Below are 19,576 nucleotides of genomic sequence, written 5' to 3' on the forward strand. Positions count from 1 at the left end.
GCCCTTTTTTAAACTAGATTATTTGTTTTCTGGGTGTTGAGTTTGATAAGTTTTTTTTATAGATTTTGGATATTAACCTTTTATCAGATATGTAATTTACAAAAAAATCTCATTGTTTAAAATCAATGAAATTTCGTTTATGTAATCATCATTAAAAACACTTTTCGCTTTCCTGTCTGCTGTCAATGTTTAGTTTCTGCAAGAAAAGACCTTATTTATTTTAATGTCTTTTTTTCAAAATAACACTCTATCGTGTCCCTTATTTCAAGACCATCTTTATACTTCTCAGATGTGCCGTATGACATGCATAAATACATATATTTAAATGTGGTGACTTCACATTGATTTTATTTTGAAAATTTCATGATACTTCTTAGGAACTATCAACAGAACACTTAAGGAAACCACCAAACTCTATATACTGAATAGAAAATAACCCAGAAAATCTATATGTATAAAGAAATTAGTGATTTTTTTTAAATGTATTTTTGTGCCCCTATTTCAGTGCTTTTCCTTCACTAAGGAGCCATATATCAAATTGCCTAGGATTTCATTGCCTTTTTCTGTGGGGAAAGAATTAAATGCATCACAAGGTTGACAGTCTGTTCTGAAACTTTCAGGACCAACAGCAAGGGAAGGAAAAGCTACTTAGGGGAACTCACATCTTTCTGAGTAGCACAGACACTTTTCTGGTTGCAGCTTTTTGGGACTATGTCCACATCAGTAAGTGCTCAGGGAGAACCTTCTAATTCCTCAGGGTTGGCCAGATGCCAGTGCTTACATTTCTATAACATCATATATTTCCTCTTTCTTAAAAGATCTCATACTATTTATTCAATATGTACCTTCCTTGCTGGAGTTGAAACTTTTAGTGCCAAGGACAATTCCTATATTGCCTTCAGTAAACATAAAGGCTAACATTTAACATTTTGGTGGGTTTCCACTTCTAAGAGCTAAGCTAGATTTTCCTTTATTGCCTGAGAGGCAAGTAAGCCAAATCTACTCTAGATGCCTTACACCCTCACCAGCATGTCTTAGATTCTGACCATGTAATGGGGGGTGGGGGTGATTAGCCTGTCTTGATTCCCTCTCAGAGACCAAAGTTACAACCAGCATTATTGGTCAGGGACTGGTTGAATTTCTCCTTCCTTTTGGCACTAAGTGTCCCTTTGATACCCAATAAAATACTCACCGGTAACAAAATCAGCCTTCAATTATTCAGGAGTTGATCATCCAGATCCCCTCCTTCTCATATTCTTTTTCCCCACCTACTCTCTAACTTATGGGTTACTCCCCTGGTAAACATGCCATTGAAGGCTGGCCAGAGCAAGGAGAACAACTCCAGTCAGTGGACTTTGTGAGGCGCTAGAAACTCTAACAGAGCACAAGGAGTTGGTGGGCAGCTAAAACACTATCTGAACGTCTGGAGAATTTCCCTGATATCATCAACTATTCTTGGTAGTTCATCTCTCCAGTCAACAATCATTCCATGATGTTACCAGTTTTGTCTTTCCATTTTCTAGGTGGTGATACTCTACTGACCCAGCTTCTCCACTTACCCAATGTGTAAAATAAGACACACCATTTCACTCTCTGAGCCTCATTTCATCATCAATAAAACAGAAACAGGAAGCTGACAGCTTTGCTCTGAGGACCAGAGCATTAATTCCAAGAATGAAATAATGTATGAAAGTGCTTTGCAAATGTAGAGGAGCATTCTAATTTTATGTCATTACTGACATAAGTGTTTTTTTCATGGTTTAAGTTTTAATTAGAATGCCAATTTTTCTTCTCAATGGGAGAGGTGTTCCACATGGGTTACTGTGATGGATGAAGTCTTGGATATTTGCACACTTAGTATGCATGCCAAATTCCGCATCACTGCTTACCTTGGGAGGTTTCCTTAATGATGGAAACAAAAATTCAGCAGCAGAAGTAGAAAGGGTTGTCAACACAGCAGCCACATCAGAGGGAAGCAATGAAAGAGAAAAAAACATAAGGGAAACTCAGCATCTTGATAACATGATCTGAAAGGTACTCTATTTTACAAAGGTGAGAAGACAAATTCACTTTATGGCCTGCAGTGATAGACTATTTTATTTGTTTAATGGGGTACCTGGGTGGCTCAGTCGGTAAGGCGTCCGACTGTTGGTTTCGGCTCAGGTCATGATCTCAGGGTCATGGGATCAAGCCCCACAATGGGCTCTGGGCTTGGAGGGGAGTCTGCTTGAGATTCTCTCTCTCCCTCTACCCCTGCTCTCCCCGCCCAAATGAATAAATAAGTCTTTAAAATAAATAAATAAAAGCCACGGTTCTCAACAATTTTCACATATTTCAACACCGAAGAGAAATTTCAGAGCAAGTTATAGCCTTTTCCCACTACCAGCCACAGATGCACTTTTTTAATCTTTAATTTTTCCACTTCTCAAAAATGACTGAAATTACCACCTGGAGAAAACTCTGAAAAGCAAACAGTTTTTAAAGTAACAAACCAGTAGACTGACTTGCTCTGCAAATGTTTTCCATGTATACAAAATTAAAAAGCTTAACTATGATTATGCAATGCGATCCTTTGACAGTTTGTAGCTTTCCTGATGTAGTTGTTTTTAATCAACCTCCAATATCATCCATTCATAAACTGTGAAATTATTGTGAAGTAGAAATAAGGGAATTTTTCCTGTGGCTTTATTCCTTCTTCACAAAGAATAAAATCTGGAGGATAACAAAACGGATTTTCAAGCGCAGAGGGCATGGAAATCAAAAGGTACAGGCAAAAATAGCACGGTGACCTTTCTCCAGCATTGGGCCCACCGCTCCGCACAGAGCTCTGAGGGCCCTAGATAAAACCCGGAGCTCAGCAACAAGAGAAGAATGTCCATGGATTCCAAAATCAGGTAGACAACTCTAAAGTTCTAAATCTAGGGAAAGAAAATCATGACATTCCTATAATGATGAAGCTGGAAAATCATCTTGGAATTCCATGACTGAGCTAAAAGGATCCCTTAGACCCTCACCTCAGACAGTCAGGCACAATGGGAATGTGGTTTTTGGTCTTCAGGTTTTAGAGGGGAACCCTATCTAGAAAAACTGGTATCTCTGCCATCAAGTAAGTCTGTCTACCCTTTCAAACAGGATAAACATTTATGAACGTAATAAGAAAAATGCACGAGTGCTTTTAATCTAAGAAAGCAATGGGATCTTTGCTCAGTGCTTAAACTTTTGAGGTTTCTGCCAAGAAATCTTTCTTAAATGGAACACTGCTCTGGAAGGCATCTGTTCTGAGCAGGTAGAACCATAACGAAAACATCATGCACAGTACTTTTGACTAAACCTTCTCTTATTTTATTTGCTTTACTTTTTAAAAGCCATTTAAATCACTGCTTTAACAACGGACAGACAAGTCACTGGGGTTATAATAAGGCAATTATATGAAACAGCATGGACCAAGTTAATAAAATAAACATTCCACATTAAGGGTACGATGAGCCATGCAACCTAATGGGGGTAGAATGTGCTAACAGGAATCCCAGGGATCTCTCCGGGGTTTTCGTGTGCCTCCTTTATGCCACAACCGTATAATTATCAGCAGCAGCAGCAAAGAACAGGTGCTGGTCTGTAACCGGTAGTGTATTTACCTCCCGAGCTAACAATAAAGCTATCCTATCTTCACTGACATTCCAATGTGGTTTTCCCTATTCTTCTTAGGAAACCAATCTTATTTCAGCATAATAAATATTTTTAAAAATATATCCCTTTCACTTAGAAAGACAGCACATATGGGAATGGCAATATGGTTCTGCTACCTTTTTCTGTGTTTCTCAGGATTGTTTAAGAATAAATGGAGAGGCGCCTGGATGGCTCAGTCAGTTAAGCATCCGACTCTTGTTGTCAGCTCAGGTCATGAGATGGAGCCCTGTGTCGGGCCCTGCACTGGGTGTGGAACCTGCTTAAGATTCTCTCTCTCCCTCTCCCTCTGCTCCCTACTCCCCTCTTCTCCCTCTCTTAAAAAAAAAAAATAAAAAGGAAAAAAGAATGGAGACTGGGGAGAATGGGGAAAAGGGAAGTCACTAAATGGACCTGATGCTATCCAAATTTACTCATCATTTAGTTTAGAACAAAGATCCTTACTACAGAAGGAAAAGCAAGTCACTTAGTGTACTACAACTATACTTTGTTAATTGGTAAACCTTTCCTGAGATGTGAATTAAGAGTCCAGGAACTAAGTCATCCTAATTCAGAACCATGATTTACTACCCCAATCCCCAGGGGCTACATGACATTCTCTGGTAGTTGTGAAGAAAAAATTTTCCAATGTAAGTAATACTTATACTATAACTAAATATAGTTTGCTATCCCTTGAAAAAAACTAATACGATACTACAGTGTAGAGATAAAACTTTTCATACATATATATGAAAGAGGATGAATAATATAAACCATCTATCAGAAACATAATCAATATTAATATTTTTAAAAAATTAACGCCTTTGTTGATTTTATCAAAGAGTTTCCTCTGACCCTTAGTAAGGTCCAGCTAATCGCAGACACCGGCACGGCTCGGAGAGAGGCAACACCCTGGGCCAAGCAAACATTCAACCAACCACAAAGAACATCCCTTCAGACAGACCTCACTGACCCCCAGGCATAGGCTTGGCTGCTGACTCATCAGAAAGTGGAACAGTCCATGGACACTCAGGGAAGGTCTGTGTACCAACCACAACTCTCCACTGCCCACCTTCTCATTCATCTTCAAAAGAAGTCCTTGTTTCTAATCATGTGATCCTCTGTAAGTTATCATGAGATTTTTTTGAGTGTGTATTCCAAAGAAATAAACTGAACACAATTTGACATTTCAGAAGCCAACAAGGTTGTATTTCTAGATCCCAGGATTTGGAGAGAAAAGAAGGAGGTGCATGCTGGGCTGGCACTCAGTTCACCCTCAATAAATGTTTGCCATTCTGTATATGGTCTCTGTGTGCCAGGTCACCTGAGGATCAGATGCAAAACTTACAGAATGAAATAAAATAGAATGAGGGGGTTGGACTAGAATGTCCCCAATCTCTTCCTGCTCAGGAACTGTTTCACAGTAATATATAATGTTAGAAACCCTGGTGGGAATTATTTGAGCCATTTCAGAATTTTGTATGGTCCATGAAGAAGGAAGGGATTTTTAAATCAAATGTACTATTTTCAATAAGTGTATCCTTTCACAAACTTCCCTAACATTTATTATATGTGAAAATAAATTTTGACTTCTCTCCACTTCCAAAAAAAAAAAAAAAAAAGAAGAAAGAAAGAAAGAAAGGAGGTGCAGTTGTACATGGATAGTAGCTCTATTCTGCAAAACACCAAAGCTGCCTTTCTCAGGATAAGCAAGTCAATGGATCCCTTCAAGATCACTCACACCAGGTACATTCACCACACAGTCCCTGTCATTTCCATGCCTTGATGCCATTTCTGTCTCCCCGGTTTGCCCGAACAAACCTCCCTACTCTCCAAGACACGGCTCAAAGCTCAATTCAACTATCTCAATTCCTCAAGCATTGTTTGAGACCACTTTGGCCTTCACTACCACTGATAGGATACCCCAGGATCTCTATGGTCAACAAAACAGCTTAGCACTTCCTGGCACACATCAAGTTCTGTAGCCTTCAGGAATTCTATCTTTTAATCTCATGTATCCTTAAAATTTTAACCCCTGAAAGCAGAGGTCATGCCACATGCTACTTCCATGACCTCTGCTCCCAATCCCACATACTCATGCAGAACTGAAGGCATTACAACTCTGAACTAATTTTTTACATTATTGAGTTAAACATAATCCAGATGTGAAGATTTTCTTCAGAGTACCACCACAATCCCAAAATTTGGGGGCAAGACTGCTTTCATTTAATAGTAGTGAGGACTTCAGAGATTGTTAGAAAATGTCACCTGTTTCCAATGACTTATTTAAAAATAGCTATTTCTCTAGACCAGCATTTCATATAGAGAAGTTCAATTGGATGTTAACAAGGGTCAAACCCTCAAAAGCTTTGGATGTCAACTAAGTTCAGAAAGGCAGTTTGATAAGACTAAAGGAGATACACACATGGAAACAGGACTGTAAAGATGAGGTGGATCTATACTGGGCCAGGTCTTGAAATGAGGAGCTGGTCCTTAATTTAGTAGGTAGTCCAGACATGGGAAGTTTAACAAACAAGTGAAATAAAGCAGTGTAAGTTGCGTATTACCACAATAACCCTATATAGCTATAGTTCTTTCCTTATACCTCAAGTTGGAAGATTTATGGGACAAGGCGCCTTCTGTCCATTATTCGCACCCTATCAACTAAGTTAGCTACTCAGAAGTTAGATGGCCAAAGACCCCAATGTGCATGAGCCCTAACATGAGTCAGCGCTTCAGGAGACATGACAGATCAGGGTCTTCTTCTGAAAGAGGAATTTCTCTTCCATGTGTTAACTACTTTACTGATTGAATGTCGGAAATTGCCACAATCTATATCTGAAAGATACACAGCTAGATGATACCTGACTCCTGAAGATGAGTCCAAGGACATGTATTTCACGAAGTCCCTGATTACCCCTTCCACTCTCACAGAGAACAAAACACTAAGTCGCCTCAATTGTCCAAGTACTCTGTTCACCAGCAAGTATTTATTGAGTATTGATTCCTATGCTGCAAAGTATAGGTGCTTTGAGGGATATTCAGGGTAAGGAGGCATGCTCTCTGATCTCAAGAGGGTTAACATCTTGTGAGAGAGACAGATACATACATGTATAACTGACTCTAAGTGGACTCTAATTAAGTGTCCCTGCACCGATAGGAACAAAGCTCTATTCAGTCAACAAGTATTTAACACCCACTGTGTGCTACTTTGTTATAGTACAAAAATCAATTAGATATGTTGTCTTTCGAATAATAAATGGAACTTATATACACATATCATAATACAATGTGACGTGCACAGCAAGATCAGTTGAAAAACAGGGGAAGGTTCTCAGAAGAGAAAGCTCCAAAGGATAATTGAGAAGGCTAAAGAGTCACCAACCTGACAAGGCAAAGCAATGGCATCCCAATGGGGGAACTCTCTGTGCAAAAAGCATCAGAGAACACAGCCCACTTGAAGACCAGAGAATTGTAGGCTTGTTTTGTTGCCAAGCTGAGTGGTTTGGCCACACAAACTGAGACGCTGGGACACAGGGTGCTACGGGATTGGGGTGTTGTCAAACAGGTGGGTATAAAGGTTCCTCTACAACCAGGATTTATTGCCTGCAGCTTGAAGAAAAGTTTATATGCCTGTGTACCAACAAGTTAATATATCCATACATTTAAAACATATAAGAAGCACGTCTATGAATTATAAAAGCAGAAGGGGCTACATACCCATTGTGAAGAGCCTTTGAAACCTATCACAAGAAGAATGCGAATGTCAAAAACATTAAATTCCATGACAAAGGCCGGTTTGAGAGCTTTAAAAACGAGTTAGCAGATTAAAAAGCTCACAGGAGGGGCGCCTGGGTGGCTCAATAGTTAAGCGTCTGCCTTCGGCTCAGGTCATAATCCCAGGGTCCTGGGATCAAGCCCTGCACTGGGCTCCCTGCTCGGCGGGAAGCCTGCTTCTCCCTCTCCCACTCCCCCTGCTTGTGTTCCCTCTCTCACTGTCTCTCTCTCTCTCTCTCTGTCAAAATAAATAAATGAAATCTTTAAAAAAAATTAAAAAAAATAAGGTCACAGGAAGCTATAGCAAAATTTTCGGAACACGCAAAGAAGCCGACCCATTCAAGGGACATGTTACCAATCACAGCAGACTTTTAACAACAATATATCTAGTTTGCTTTGGAAGAGCACGTCTTCTAGAATCTCTTGGATTTAAGATATATGTTTAATATCATTTTTCAGTTGTGTTTCTCTTAATCCCCTATTCCTATAAGACTTTGATCTTGCCACCTATGGATTTTGCTAAATGTGGTGCTTTTCAGGAACACAAATCCTGGCAGTTGGTGAGAGGCTGCTATGGTTCCTTGGAATGACCCAATAGGGCCCAGGTTGAGTAGGGAAGGACGTAAAGTCGGGAGGAGAATGACAGACTGGGAGAAAACAGCGGTGAGAAACGTGTGGTCTGGATAAAGGTAAAGAGCAAAGATGCTGGAGGGTGGGAAGAGAAGATGCGACAGTCAATGAGCGAGATGTAGTATGGGGGGTAGAGTGTGTTTCAGGGTGTGAAACTCTGACCTGGTCATAGCAGTACACCTGTGAAACGGAATGGCCCTTATTGGGGCGCCTGGCTGGCTCAGTCCATAGAGCATGCTCTTGATCTTGGGATTGTGAGTTCAAGCCATATGGTTAATGGTATCAATCAGAGCCATGTCTGTGCCAAGGTCTTTCATAAATATAGAGGAGAATCTCAAAGGAGAAATGACTTTTATGGGCAGGAAAGGGATGGCGTGGCAGTGTGGCATGAGGAGGCTGCAAACTACCACTTCCCTCGGGAAGGCAGGAAACTGAGCACCTAGATGCACTGGGAGCAAATCTTAGGCAGGGAACAGCTGAAACAAAGTTGGAGAGCACAGGATAAGTTCAGGGAGTAGCAGGTAGACCAACGTAATGGAGAGCAATAAAGGAGAAATAACACACAGCAACCCAAGTACACAGAGCACTGGGGGCCATGCTGACGTTGACTTTTTCCAGAAGCAACTGCGATGGATGATTTGTGCAATGAGAATAACACTGCTAGATGTGTTTTAGGAGGGGGTGAGGGAGACCCCATCAGAGAGGTCAGCAGAGAGGTACGTACTGATGACTCCTTAAGGGGCACCAACCATAGCATAAGTTGGCACCACTGCAAAGGCAAGAGAAACAGTAGAAGGGAAAGGAGATAGCAAAAGAAGTTTTGAAGGAGGACTTGGTAAGACCCGCTGACTGGCATGCCCCACCCGCCCAGCCTCCCCGCCATGACTGCAAGGATGGAGCCACTGCTGGGTGCTGTAGGGTGATCACACACAGTACTTCATCCAGACCTTAAGGCTAACCTCAGGAGAAGGATGGAGGCTAAAACGGCTCTAATTATCTTAACGTTTAATATGTTGTGAGTTTAAAATTCTAATTCCAAACACATGTGTAATAAAATCCCAATAATCTGAATATTCCTTTACAGAAAACACCTTTTAAAAAAGTATTGGTCCACTTAACCTGCTTTCATTTGCCATAAAACTCAAAAAAAAAAAAGAAAAGAAAAGAAACAAAACCAATTCGTTTTGCACTGGAATGGAAAGACTTGTGGTTTGATTTTTTTTTCCTTTTTGCTATATTTGCAGTACATCCTTATGGCATGACTACGTGGAATTTCTTTCTTTTTTTTTAATTTTTTTTTTTTTTTAAGTAATCTCTACAACCAATGCAGGGCTCGAACTTACAACCCTGACATCAAGAGTCACACGCTCACTGACTAAGCCAGCCAGGCGCCCCTGGAATTTCTGTAAGTAAAATAGGATAGCGGTGAAGGGTCAGGCTTGGGAGCCAGACAACTCTAGCTCTGCCACCATCTGTCTATGCTGACGTTGGGCAAGTTTATTCAACCCCTCTGAGCCTCAGTTTCTGTGTCTATAAAAAGCGGATGGAAGAGCACTCCTTCAGGACGAAGGATGACATGCAGGCCAAAGGCTAACATTACCCATTAGCGCACCGTCATCACTCAATAAATGTTAGATGCTAGTGCTGTTGTTACAACAAGCAGCCCTCCGGGATGATACACGCAAAATGCCAACATAGCTCAAACTCCGTTTCATCTAGGAAAAAGTTACTGAGAGCTGAAGAATGAGCGCACTTTTTTTTTTTGGTGACAGAGAAAATTCATGTTAAAAATAATGTTCTTCAAACAGGGAGAGCAGAATGCTGGTAACTGTTAGAACACAACTGACAGATATATGGATGTCATTATACTCTCTTAAAAAAGTTCAAAAGGTTTTCAGTGTTCAGAAATTAGTTTTAGAGAAAAAAGAATCCTTAAGCATTAAATTGAATACAACATGTACTGAGTCCTAGACATCTTTGCTGGTGAGAGAAGAATGCCTGGGAGGGTCGGCAGCAATGAGGACCAGCACCATCAGGGCCAGGTGGGAGGGGACCCCAGACTCTCCAAGGTGCCCTGCCGCTCTGTTTACTTCAGTGATGGTGGACCCCAAGGGAAGCATACCACCAATGCCACAGTGATTTGTGCCTATGATAACACTTCTAAAACAGGATTTTATCCCTTAAGGAAAAAAAAAAGTGTTGTTTTTTTTCTTAAACATGTATAATAAAGGAAGGGAAAGAACAGAAAGAAAACCCCTTGGAAATAATTAGATAAACATGTATAAAGTTGGACACTTTCCTAAGAACTAAACTATATTAATTTTCTAGAAAAGAATCAAGAGCAGGTGCATGAGCGCCAACCCTGGAGCCCACTTCATCAAGCTGATCACACCCGACGTCTGTCCTGGTTCTGCTGCCCTCAACTACAGGGTGAGTAAAACTCCCATGACAGATGGCAAAGTGGCCACCGGAATAATGAGGTAAATTTTTAAGAGAGTCTTTATTAAAAAATGACCTCGTATTTAAAAACTTGTCATTTATTTTCTCAGTCTGTTAAGTAATGGCTCTTCACCATGCCACTTGCCCAAGATCCTGGAAGTACTGTTGAAGGACTAGGAAATTGGCAGTAAAAGGGCAGAGGTCAGCAGGAGAACGGGAACCCAGGGGGGCAAACAGATTTGGCTCCCTTTCCTAAAGTGGCAGTTTGAATTTTCAAGTGAGTACCAGTGAGATGCGCCCTGGAGGCCAGGATGAATATTTATGGTTCACTATGGAATCCACTGAAATAATGAGACGGGGGATTTTAAAGCAAAACAAAACAAAACAAAAACTGCCATTCTGTTAGTCATTGTCAAAAACATCTTCTGCAATAAAGATGATCAACTTAATAACAGAAGCAATAAACTTCTGAAAGAGGGTAATAGCAAAACCTTACAACTACCACAGGAGCTTTCCTATCAATTCAGGTCTTATAAAATTAGTGGTAGTATTTTAAAATTCTGATGATTCCAAAAAATGTTTTAGGGTTATAAGAGTGTGCAGATATAATAAAATGCTAAATTTTTAAATCATTGTTTTCTTTCTGCACGATTGTGTATAATCTTCTGTCTGCCACCTAGCAAGATATGACTTTTAACGATATAGGCCATACCATTTCCACTCAGCAGGAAGACATGCAGTGGGGACTCTCTACTTGGAACTGACTAAAACCCGTTGGTGTGCATCAAATGGCTGGCAAACAATTTGTATTCCGTGCAGTCTGGTCAAAGGACCCAATCGACCAGCCAATGGGTTACCATCCTCTCCTAATACTAGGTTCATCTCTGCTATAACACTAGTAACTGTAAATACGCTTCTAATAAAAATTTTGCTGGTTAAGATTATTTTTTTAACAAACAAAATTAAAGGCATTCAAGTTGAGTCTACAATCTACAAAACCCAACCTCAGAGGAGGGGAGAGGGCTAGAGGTTGAACCAATCACCAATGGCCAGGGATTAATTAATCCTGCCCTCATCAATCATAATGAGCCTTCATAACATCCTAACAGGTGGGGTTCAGAGAGCGTCCAGGTTGCTCAAAAGCTGGAGGTGCTGGGAGGGTGGCATATCCAGAGAGGACATAGAAGCCGTGCGCCCCTTCCCATGCACTTTGCCCCATGAATCTCTTCCATCTGGCTGTTTGAGCTGTATCAGGATAATAATAATAAACATAATAAACTGATAACCTAGTAAACAGATTGTTTTCCTGAGTTCTGTGAGCTTCTGTAGCAAATTATCACACCTGAGGAGGGGGCTGTGGGAAGCTCCATCAGTCAGATGCGCAGGTGACAACCTAGGACTCACACTGGTATCTGCAGTGCGGACGGAGGAGGAGTGGGGCAGTCTTGTAGGATGGAGCCCCTAGCCTGTGGGATCTGACAATGACTCCAGGTAGACAGGTGTCAGAACTGAACGGGACTGTAGGACAACGAGCTAGTGCCAACAGAGAACAGACAACTGGTTGGCGTGGGGAAACACCGCCACATTTGGTGGCCAGAAGTATTGAGAATGGAGTAGCAAAACACAGTTGTTCCCTTTCTTGTGGTTACTACCTGGGCCAATCTGGAAATATCTCCCAGCCCCGTGCTCCTCACAGTGCAGTCAGAGGGTGGGTGGCAGTCCATGAACTCTTACCAGTCCTGGAGGAGTTAAGAATCTCCTCCAAGGTCCTGGCCATTCTCCACCTCCTTTAGAAGTAAAATGCCACGATGCCGTCGCTCCTCCAACACTTACAAAGGTATTTGTCTCTGATGGATTGGAGTTAAAAAGCAAAAAGAAATGGTTCCTTTGGAAGTTCTTTTTTTTTTTTTAATTGCTGCCCAGAAGCCAAGTAGAAATTTCAGAGGAAAGTATCATTTCTAAATAATCAACTGGTTAATAAAAAAAGACTACAATAAAATGCAAACCTTGAGGTGAATACACAAGTATATTGACAGTAGTTATTAACCCAATACAATGATGCTCCTATGGTCTATATATATCTCCAAAACGAAAACGGGTGCACAAAGCAATGGAAAGTTGTATAAGTGATACATGATCGCAGGTCATAACTATCATCAATAACAGCTTCCCTGCCTTTTTTTCTAATATTGTCAAGGAAAGGCCACCTGAGTTGTTCCTCCTAACAAAATGTGGCCCAACTACAGCTGTGGGGGCTAAGGTCTCCAAGAAACCCCTGGGCAGGGGCGCCTCTGTGGAAAACTTCACCGAGCTCATGCCCCACCCTCATCACCACAGCTGCAATTCCCAGCCGGGCAAAACCTGGCACACTGGGTTAACCAAAACAAAACCAAGCAGAGAAAACATGGCTCTTGGGCAATTTTCTCACTGTGTCTTCAAAAGTATCATGCAGTGAGGCTTTAAAAAAAAAAAAAGCAGCACAAAGCACCAATTCTTAATTTAAAATCAAGAATTAAGCACCTCTGTGAGGCCATTCTCGGGCTAATTCTCAGTCTATCTGCTACTAATAGACTTCATCTTTCAAGACGCGGCGTGAAAGAAACATCCATTTAACTATCTGGTTTTACTTTTATTTCCAAGATTAAGTCTCCATGCATGTGAGTTTGTACCGTGAGCGCATACACTTATGATAGTTTGCTTATGATCACCAAAATTTTCTACATTAGGGGGTCAGAGCCAAAAATCATGCTATACGCGACAGCTTCACAAAAGCAGGGATATCAGCTGAATAATCCTAGTGGGACAGACAACGGCATGTTATGAGTCGTGCACAGCAGGGATCCAGAAGCAGGGCTCCCATGCTTTGTCCTCACCACTTTCTCCTGATGGGACCTTGGATGTGGGGGTTAAATGAATTAATATACGTGAAGCCCTTAGAGATATGAGGGTTACACAGGTGATTCACAAATCTCCCACCTTCAGCCGTTGGTTGTACCTATAATCTCCTTCTCTCCACTTGCCATAGAAATAGCTGCTGCTGCTGACAACAGATGCTGGTGGACTTGGAGAGCCTAAAGGACCCACCGCCTTCAGGGCTGTGGGGCCAAGACACCGGTGACTCAGTAGCCCACATACACTGTCAGACGTCTGTGCAGGACCACTGAATTTCAAAGTCACACTGGGTCAAAGCATGAAGGCAGGAAAATTACAATTCCAGTAACTCCCATCTCTGATACGGAAGAGGTTTTAGGAGGCAGGATGGCATCCCTCATCCCTATCTACAATATAGACATGGGAGCTGCTTATGAGCCCCTGGCAATAATGTGTTTGTGACAAAAGCCATACCAGTGGCAAACATTCAGGGCAATGTGATTCTATTAGGAAGCATGAGGGGTTTTTTCACCCTTCATCATGGACAGTAAACTAAAGCCCGTATGTATCTAATATCATTTCAGGCAGGATCCATGGACTGATTTTAAATTATATTCAACCTCGGCACTACAAAGAAATAAGCTATCAAGCCACAAAGATACATGGAGGAAACTCAGATGCACATTACTAGGAGAAAGAATCCAATCTCAAAAGGCTACATACTAAATGATTTCAACTCAATGACATTCTGGAAAAGGCAAAGCTATGGAGACAGTGAAAAGATCACTGGTTGTCACGGGTTGCTGGGTGGGGGAGAGGGGGCAAATAGAGCACAAGATTTCTAGGGCAGTGACGATATTCCGAATGACAGGATGATGGATATATGTCATTATACATCAGTCCAAACCCACGGTGTACAACACCAAGAGTGAACCTTACCTAATATTAACTACACACTCCGGGTGATTACGATGTATAGGTTCATCAGTTGTAACAAATGTACCGCTCTGGGGCAGGATGTTGATGCGGGGGTGGGGGCTGTGCATGAGGGGAGGCAAGGGGTATATGGGAAATCTCTGCCTTCCTCTCAATTTTGCTGTGAACCTAAAAATAGCTCTTAAAATTTTTCTGATTAAAAAAAAATTTTTTTTTTTTTACCTAAGCCAAAACAAACACCTAACCACACTGCACGTATAACCTCCCTGTATAAAATGCCTGCCACCATCCCAGGGCAGATGTGGCTACAGGCAAAGTCTGAGACTGATGCACGGTTTCAGATTGCTAAAATAAGGTTGCAATCATGCTACAAAGTCCCTGAGGAGAGCTGCCCCGTGTGAATCATTTTTATTACCTCCCTACTACTAAACAGCATATTCTTTGCACGTACTATTTACATGGTTGAAAACAAATCTTTTACCCGTTAGGCAAAGTCACATAATGGACCTCATGAACAACATTATAGTGGAATTATTGAGAATTAAATGCTCTCCTCAAAATTAAAAAGGAAATCGGATTATTTGTGGAAGATGCTGAGGGATTCAAAACAACAGGAAAGTGCTCGCTTCGGCAGCACAGATAAGAAACAGTCGGTAAGTCTGAGTAAGTCTGACAGGTGCAGAAAATGTCTTTAGTCTAAATGAGATTCCAAGATATGAACAAGAGGCATTAAGTTTAGCAGATTCTCCCCTAATATAATGCTGAGAATGATGAGTAAATGAGCAACAACAGTACTGCATTAGCAACTTAGTTCTCGCCTTCAAAAGGCATCAAGAAAAAAGGGGGAAATCTGTTCATCTGTTACATAGACTAAACTCATAATCTCAGTCTTAACGAGTTTTTAATAAAGCCACCATTATTAATCCAACCCTTGAATGGGCCAGACCAATCTCAAATAGAAACACACAATTTTCTACAGTTGGACACTATACCCACCACTTCGTGGGGCTGCCACTGGGCTTGGTAAGGATGTCCTCAAGGCCACCAGAGACGGATTCCAGAATACTTTACTCACGTATTTTTGTGTGGAGAAAGGAACTAATGTTACTGTGCATCTGTCCATTATACACGGTTCTCAACACCTTATTGGATTCGCTCAATCCTCACCACAACATGAGGTTGAACTGATTAGCCCCATACTCACAGGAGTAAACTGTCCACAAGACTAAGTAAACGGCAAAGCTAGGATTAAGACCTAGTTCTGGATCTTTTTTGGTAGATTCCTTTAACCCTACATCTAACCTTCAACCAGAATGATCTTTAGGAAATAAATTTCCTGGGGTGCCAGGGTAGCTCAGTCGGATACCAACTCCTGTTTTCAGCTTAGGTCATGACCACGCAAGGCTCTGAGCTCAGTGCAGAGTCTGCTTCAGATTCTCTCTCTCCCTCTGCCGCTCCAACTCCTGCTCTCAAATAAATAAATCTTGAATAGAATAGAATAGAATAGAATAGAATAGAATAGAATAGAATAGAATAGAATAGAATAGAACAGATTCCCTACCATTCTTCTGGTTTAACATCCTACAAAGACTCCTATTGTACTTGGAAGAAATACCAAATTCCTTACTGTCATCTGTAGGATACAGCCTCCGTTCACTTTGCACAGCTTCAACTTCCCTCTTTCTGCCCACTGAGAACTCATAAAACTCCCTCCTGCCTCAGAGCTGTCACTCTCTGTGCCAGGGATGTTCTTGTTCACATGTGACACAAATGTCCCCTCCCCAGAGAGGCTGTCCCTGACCTGCCCATCTCAAACTCCCCTGGTACTCACGATCGGTCCTCCTCAGGGCACCCATCCACTTCAAGGTAAGCTATGACGGGGCTGCACCTGAGCCTCACCACCATCCACCCCATGCCTGCCACGGGCTGGGCGTTGTTGGGTCTGGTTAGAGACACCATCTCCTGCCCACTCCGAGTGCCCCCAGGCAAAGGCTGGGTCACACTCTCCTGGTTCTTTCCTGCCTGGTCGGCCTCGTGCTTGATAAGCAGGAGAGCATAAAGGTTTACCGAAGAAACAAACACAGGCAGAAAAAAATGGACTCTCTACCAAGAAAGAATGTAGATGCCCATAAGGCCATTTATGACAGCTACACTTAGAGCATGGCTTAGTTTTATAGGAGTAACTGGGTACTTTTATTTTACTACTGAAGAAAAGCGATTGTTTTATTTGGCTAACCACCAATTTGAAAGTCCTCTTAATAAGGATGTGTTTACTGGCTTATTTATTGGGTTACTCGATAGCTCCAACAATAGCAGGTACTGAGTAGAAAAGCGAATTCCCAACTCTGGGCCTCAGTGGGCACAAGTGTCAGATGAACTGGCTGGACTGCTGTTCTCAGGGGCTGCTTTCCTAAACGGGAGAGGCATCACTCAGAGAAGAAAGCATTCACATCCCAGGGCACTGCACCAGAAGCTCCCTCCCCACTCAGGGAGTCTTCCTAACCCTCCACGTGAGTGTGGCTACCGCCCCGCACCACCTCCACTCACTCGGCCTCTCACTCTGTCTGGAGTATCTGCTCTATGCCTTCCCAGCACCACTGACCATTTGAAACCATCTCATGAATCTACTTGCTTACTCATCTACACATCCGCTTTCCCTGCATCTGTTGGTTCTAAGATCTATGGAAATAGTGGCTTTGTCTATTTCGTTCCCTGTTATGCTCCCAGTGCCCAGACCACTGTGAGGCACGAAACCAGCTAATATATATCTCGTAAGGGAATAAGTGATGAATATATGAGGTCCTCGCTCACATCACATTACTAGAAACATCTTGGACAATGGTGATGTTTCCCTGAATGACTCTACTCATTGGTGTTTAAGTACCAACCAGATCTGGACACAGTGCTGTGTCTTCACAAGTGCTTTCCTGGGGAAAATTTCAAACACACACAAAGGGAGAGGGAACGGAATAATACAACATCACATAACATCACACCTCGTCTCGTCATGTAACAACATAACACACCGTGCCCATCGTCAACAATTATCAGCATGTGGCCAGTCCTGAGATATGGCTATTAGAGAATTTCGAAAGTCATATTAATGTCCAAGCCAAGGTAGATTCATACTCAGTCTGGAAAAGCAATCAGTAGATTACAAATGTCCAAAGGGCTCACTACATTTTACACGGTACTGAGAATAGGAGGCTCTCCCTTATCCAAGGGCCTTCACCCTCCTGTATCCAGAAGAAATCCTATGAGCACCAGAAATAGATGTTCCACAGTCCCAAGGGGTCAGCCACACCTCCACTCCTGATGCATCGTCCTGTGGCTGCTTTACTCACTCCGATGTCACCTCCATTAGCGAGTTTCCAGCAAACGGCAGACAGGACAGCCAACATGCCAGGCTGTGAAGAGAGGGTAGCAGCAGGGCAGGGCCTCCTGACAGCCCAACACCGTGACAAGAGACAGGAAGCTGGGAGCAGCCCAAGCTCCTTTCACCACATGGAAGACAATGGATGTTCATGGTCACGCCCAGCAGCCTCCAGGCTCTGCTTGAGACACGCGGGGGTGGGGGGGGAGCCGCGGGGGGGGGGGGGGGGGGGGGGGGGGGGGGGGTGGAATGGGGCAAAGTAGTTAAGCTCTGGTGTCTGAAAGAACAAGCTCCAACTATCTGAAAAATTAACTTACATTAAAATTAAAACTCATGGGAAAACACCACCAGCAGAGAGAACTGAAAAAAATCGTTGGGTTCAGATTCTAGCCAATTTTCAGTTGTTTGGGATTGAGTTTCCCCAGGTTTTGTTTCAGTATTTTGGTAGAAAAGGTGTAATTACATGTAGTTTCATTCAGTCTCTGTCTGTATTAAATGTTCGAGGCTCAGAGATCACAGACCAGTGACCAACAGAAAACATACTCCCTGCAGGGCACAACCTGCAAACTATCTAACATGCTCACATCAGCAGGCCTTACGCCTGTCATAAAACACATCTTCTTAAAAAAAAAAAGATAAATCAGTGTCCTTCACACCTTCCTCTTTACTTCTCTCCACTTAACAAAAGAGGAAGGGAGGGATGGAGAAAGAAGGAAGGTTACTTGTTTGTTCTGCAATCACTGGGATGAGCAATTTTTTTTTTAAGATTTTATTTATTTATTTGAGAGAGAGACAGAGAGCCTGGTGGGGGGAGGGGCAGAGGGAGAGGGAGAAGCAGGCTCCCCCACCGAGCACAGGACCTGATGAGGGAACTCTATCCCAGGACCCTGAGATCATGACCTGAGCCGAAGGCAGGTGCTTAACCAACTGAGCCACCTAGGCACCCGAGAAAAATCATTTTCATTGCTATTTTTATACACAGTCTTTCTCTGCCTGGAGGCATTCACAAAAAGATTATCCTGGTCTGGGCCCTTTTTGTTACTCTCCTACTTTTGTGGAATATAGTACCAAGGGCAATGAATATCCTTTAAAACCTGAGACCTTATTCTCCCTGTCAATTTACAAAACTCCTTCACCCTACTCTCATTCACACACAAACACAAAACTATTTGGCCTATATATTCTAAATCTAAAGTTAAATGAAAATAAGTTTGCCCTTAAAAGGTCACATCCTCACTCAGGTTAATGGACGTATCTTAAGCTACCAGAAAATTCCACAGCAATCCTAAGATCTAAGTAGACGGAACCAATGTAAACAGCACAGAATATAAAAGATGCCTTTCCCAAAGAGTATTCAGAGAAGGATTATTACTGCAAGATCCACTAGGGGAAGGGGAGAATTCTATAATCAAATGTGTTTTTGAACTCCTAGCTCCCCATTTAAATATTCACGAAGCAGGACAATGTGTCAGAAGTTCTAAGGAGTCGTGCAGCAAAGAAACTGATTTAACTTTATTTTACTGCAGAATCATTCTTCCCTATGTGGCAACCATTAACGGTGAGGGAGCAGAAGGCTAGCTGAGGACAAAGCACCAGCTGACACCCCACAAACCCCTCCCCATTCCCACTCCTGGGTGGGATATGCATGACATTCCTCCAGGAAGCTCCCAACTGTCTTAATGTTAATGCTTTGCTAGAGGGGAAAAACTACCTTAACGTGACAATGGCAAGGTCTCCAGTATCCTGTGAGTCTTTAACATATGAAAGTCCTTTTGAAACCTCCCTTTTCCTCACCTCCCCAGCTCCGAAGTATGTAATTAGTCACCCCGCACAACGTGGGGCAGCAGCTTTCTGCCCACGGGTCCTGACCTGGAGCTTTAATAAAAC

General features: G+C 42.3%; 1 protein-coding gene across 6 annotated transcripts in view; it reads right to left on the reverse strand.

Moving 5' to 3' along the window:
* KIF13A (kinesin family member 13A) overlaps positions 1-19,576 on the reverse strand; it is a 205,226-nt gene that overhangs the window by 124,555 nt on the left and 61,095 nt on the right. For all 6 annotated transcript variants that reach the window (XM_073877616.1, XM_073877617.1, XM_073877615.1 and 3 more), the window contains exon 3: positions 1,890-1,902. In XM_073877616.1, coding sequence (XP_073733717.1) covers positions 1,890-1,902 — 13 coding nt within the window. The remainder of the gene's footprint in view (positions 1-1,889; positions 1,903-19,576) is intronic.

This window comes from Callorhinus ursinus, unplaced genomic scaffold, assembly GCF_003265705.2.
Source record: "Callorhinus ursinus isolate GAN/ISIS: 27379988/994484 unplaced genomic scaffold, GSC_fseal_2.0 scaffold26, whole genome shotgun sequence".
Classification (NCBI taxonomy): domain Eukaryota; kingdom Metazoa; phylum Chordata; class Mammalia; order Carnivora; family Otariidae; genus Callorhinus; species Callorhinus ursinus.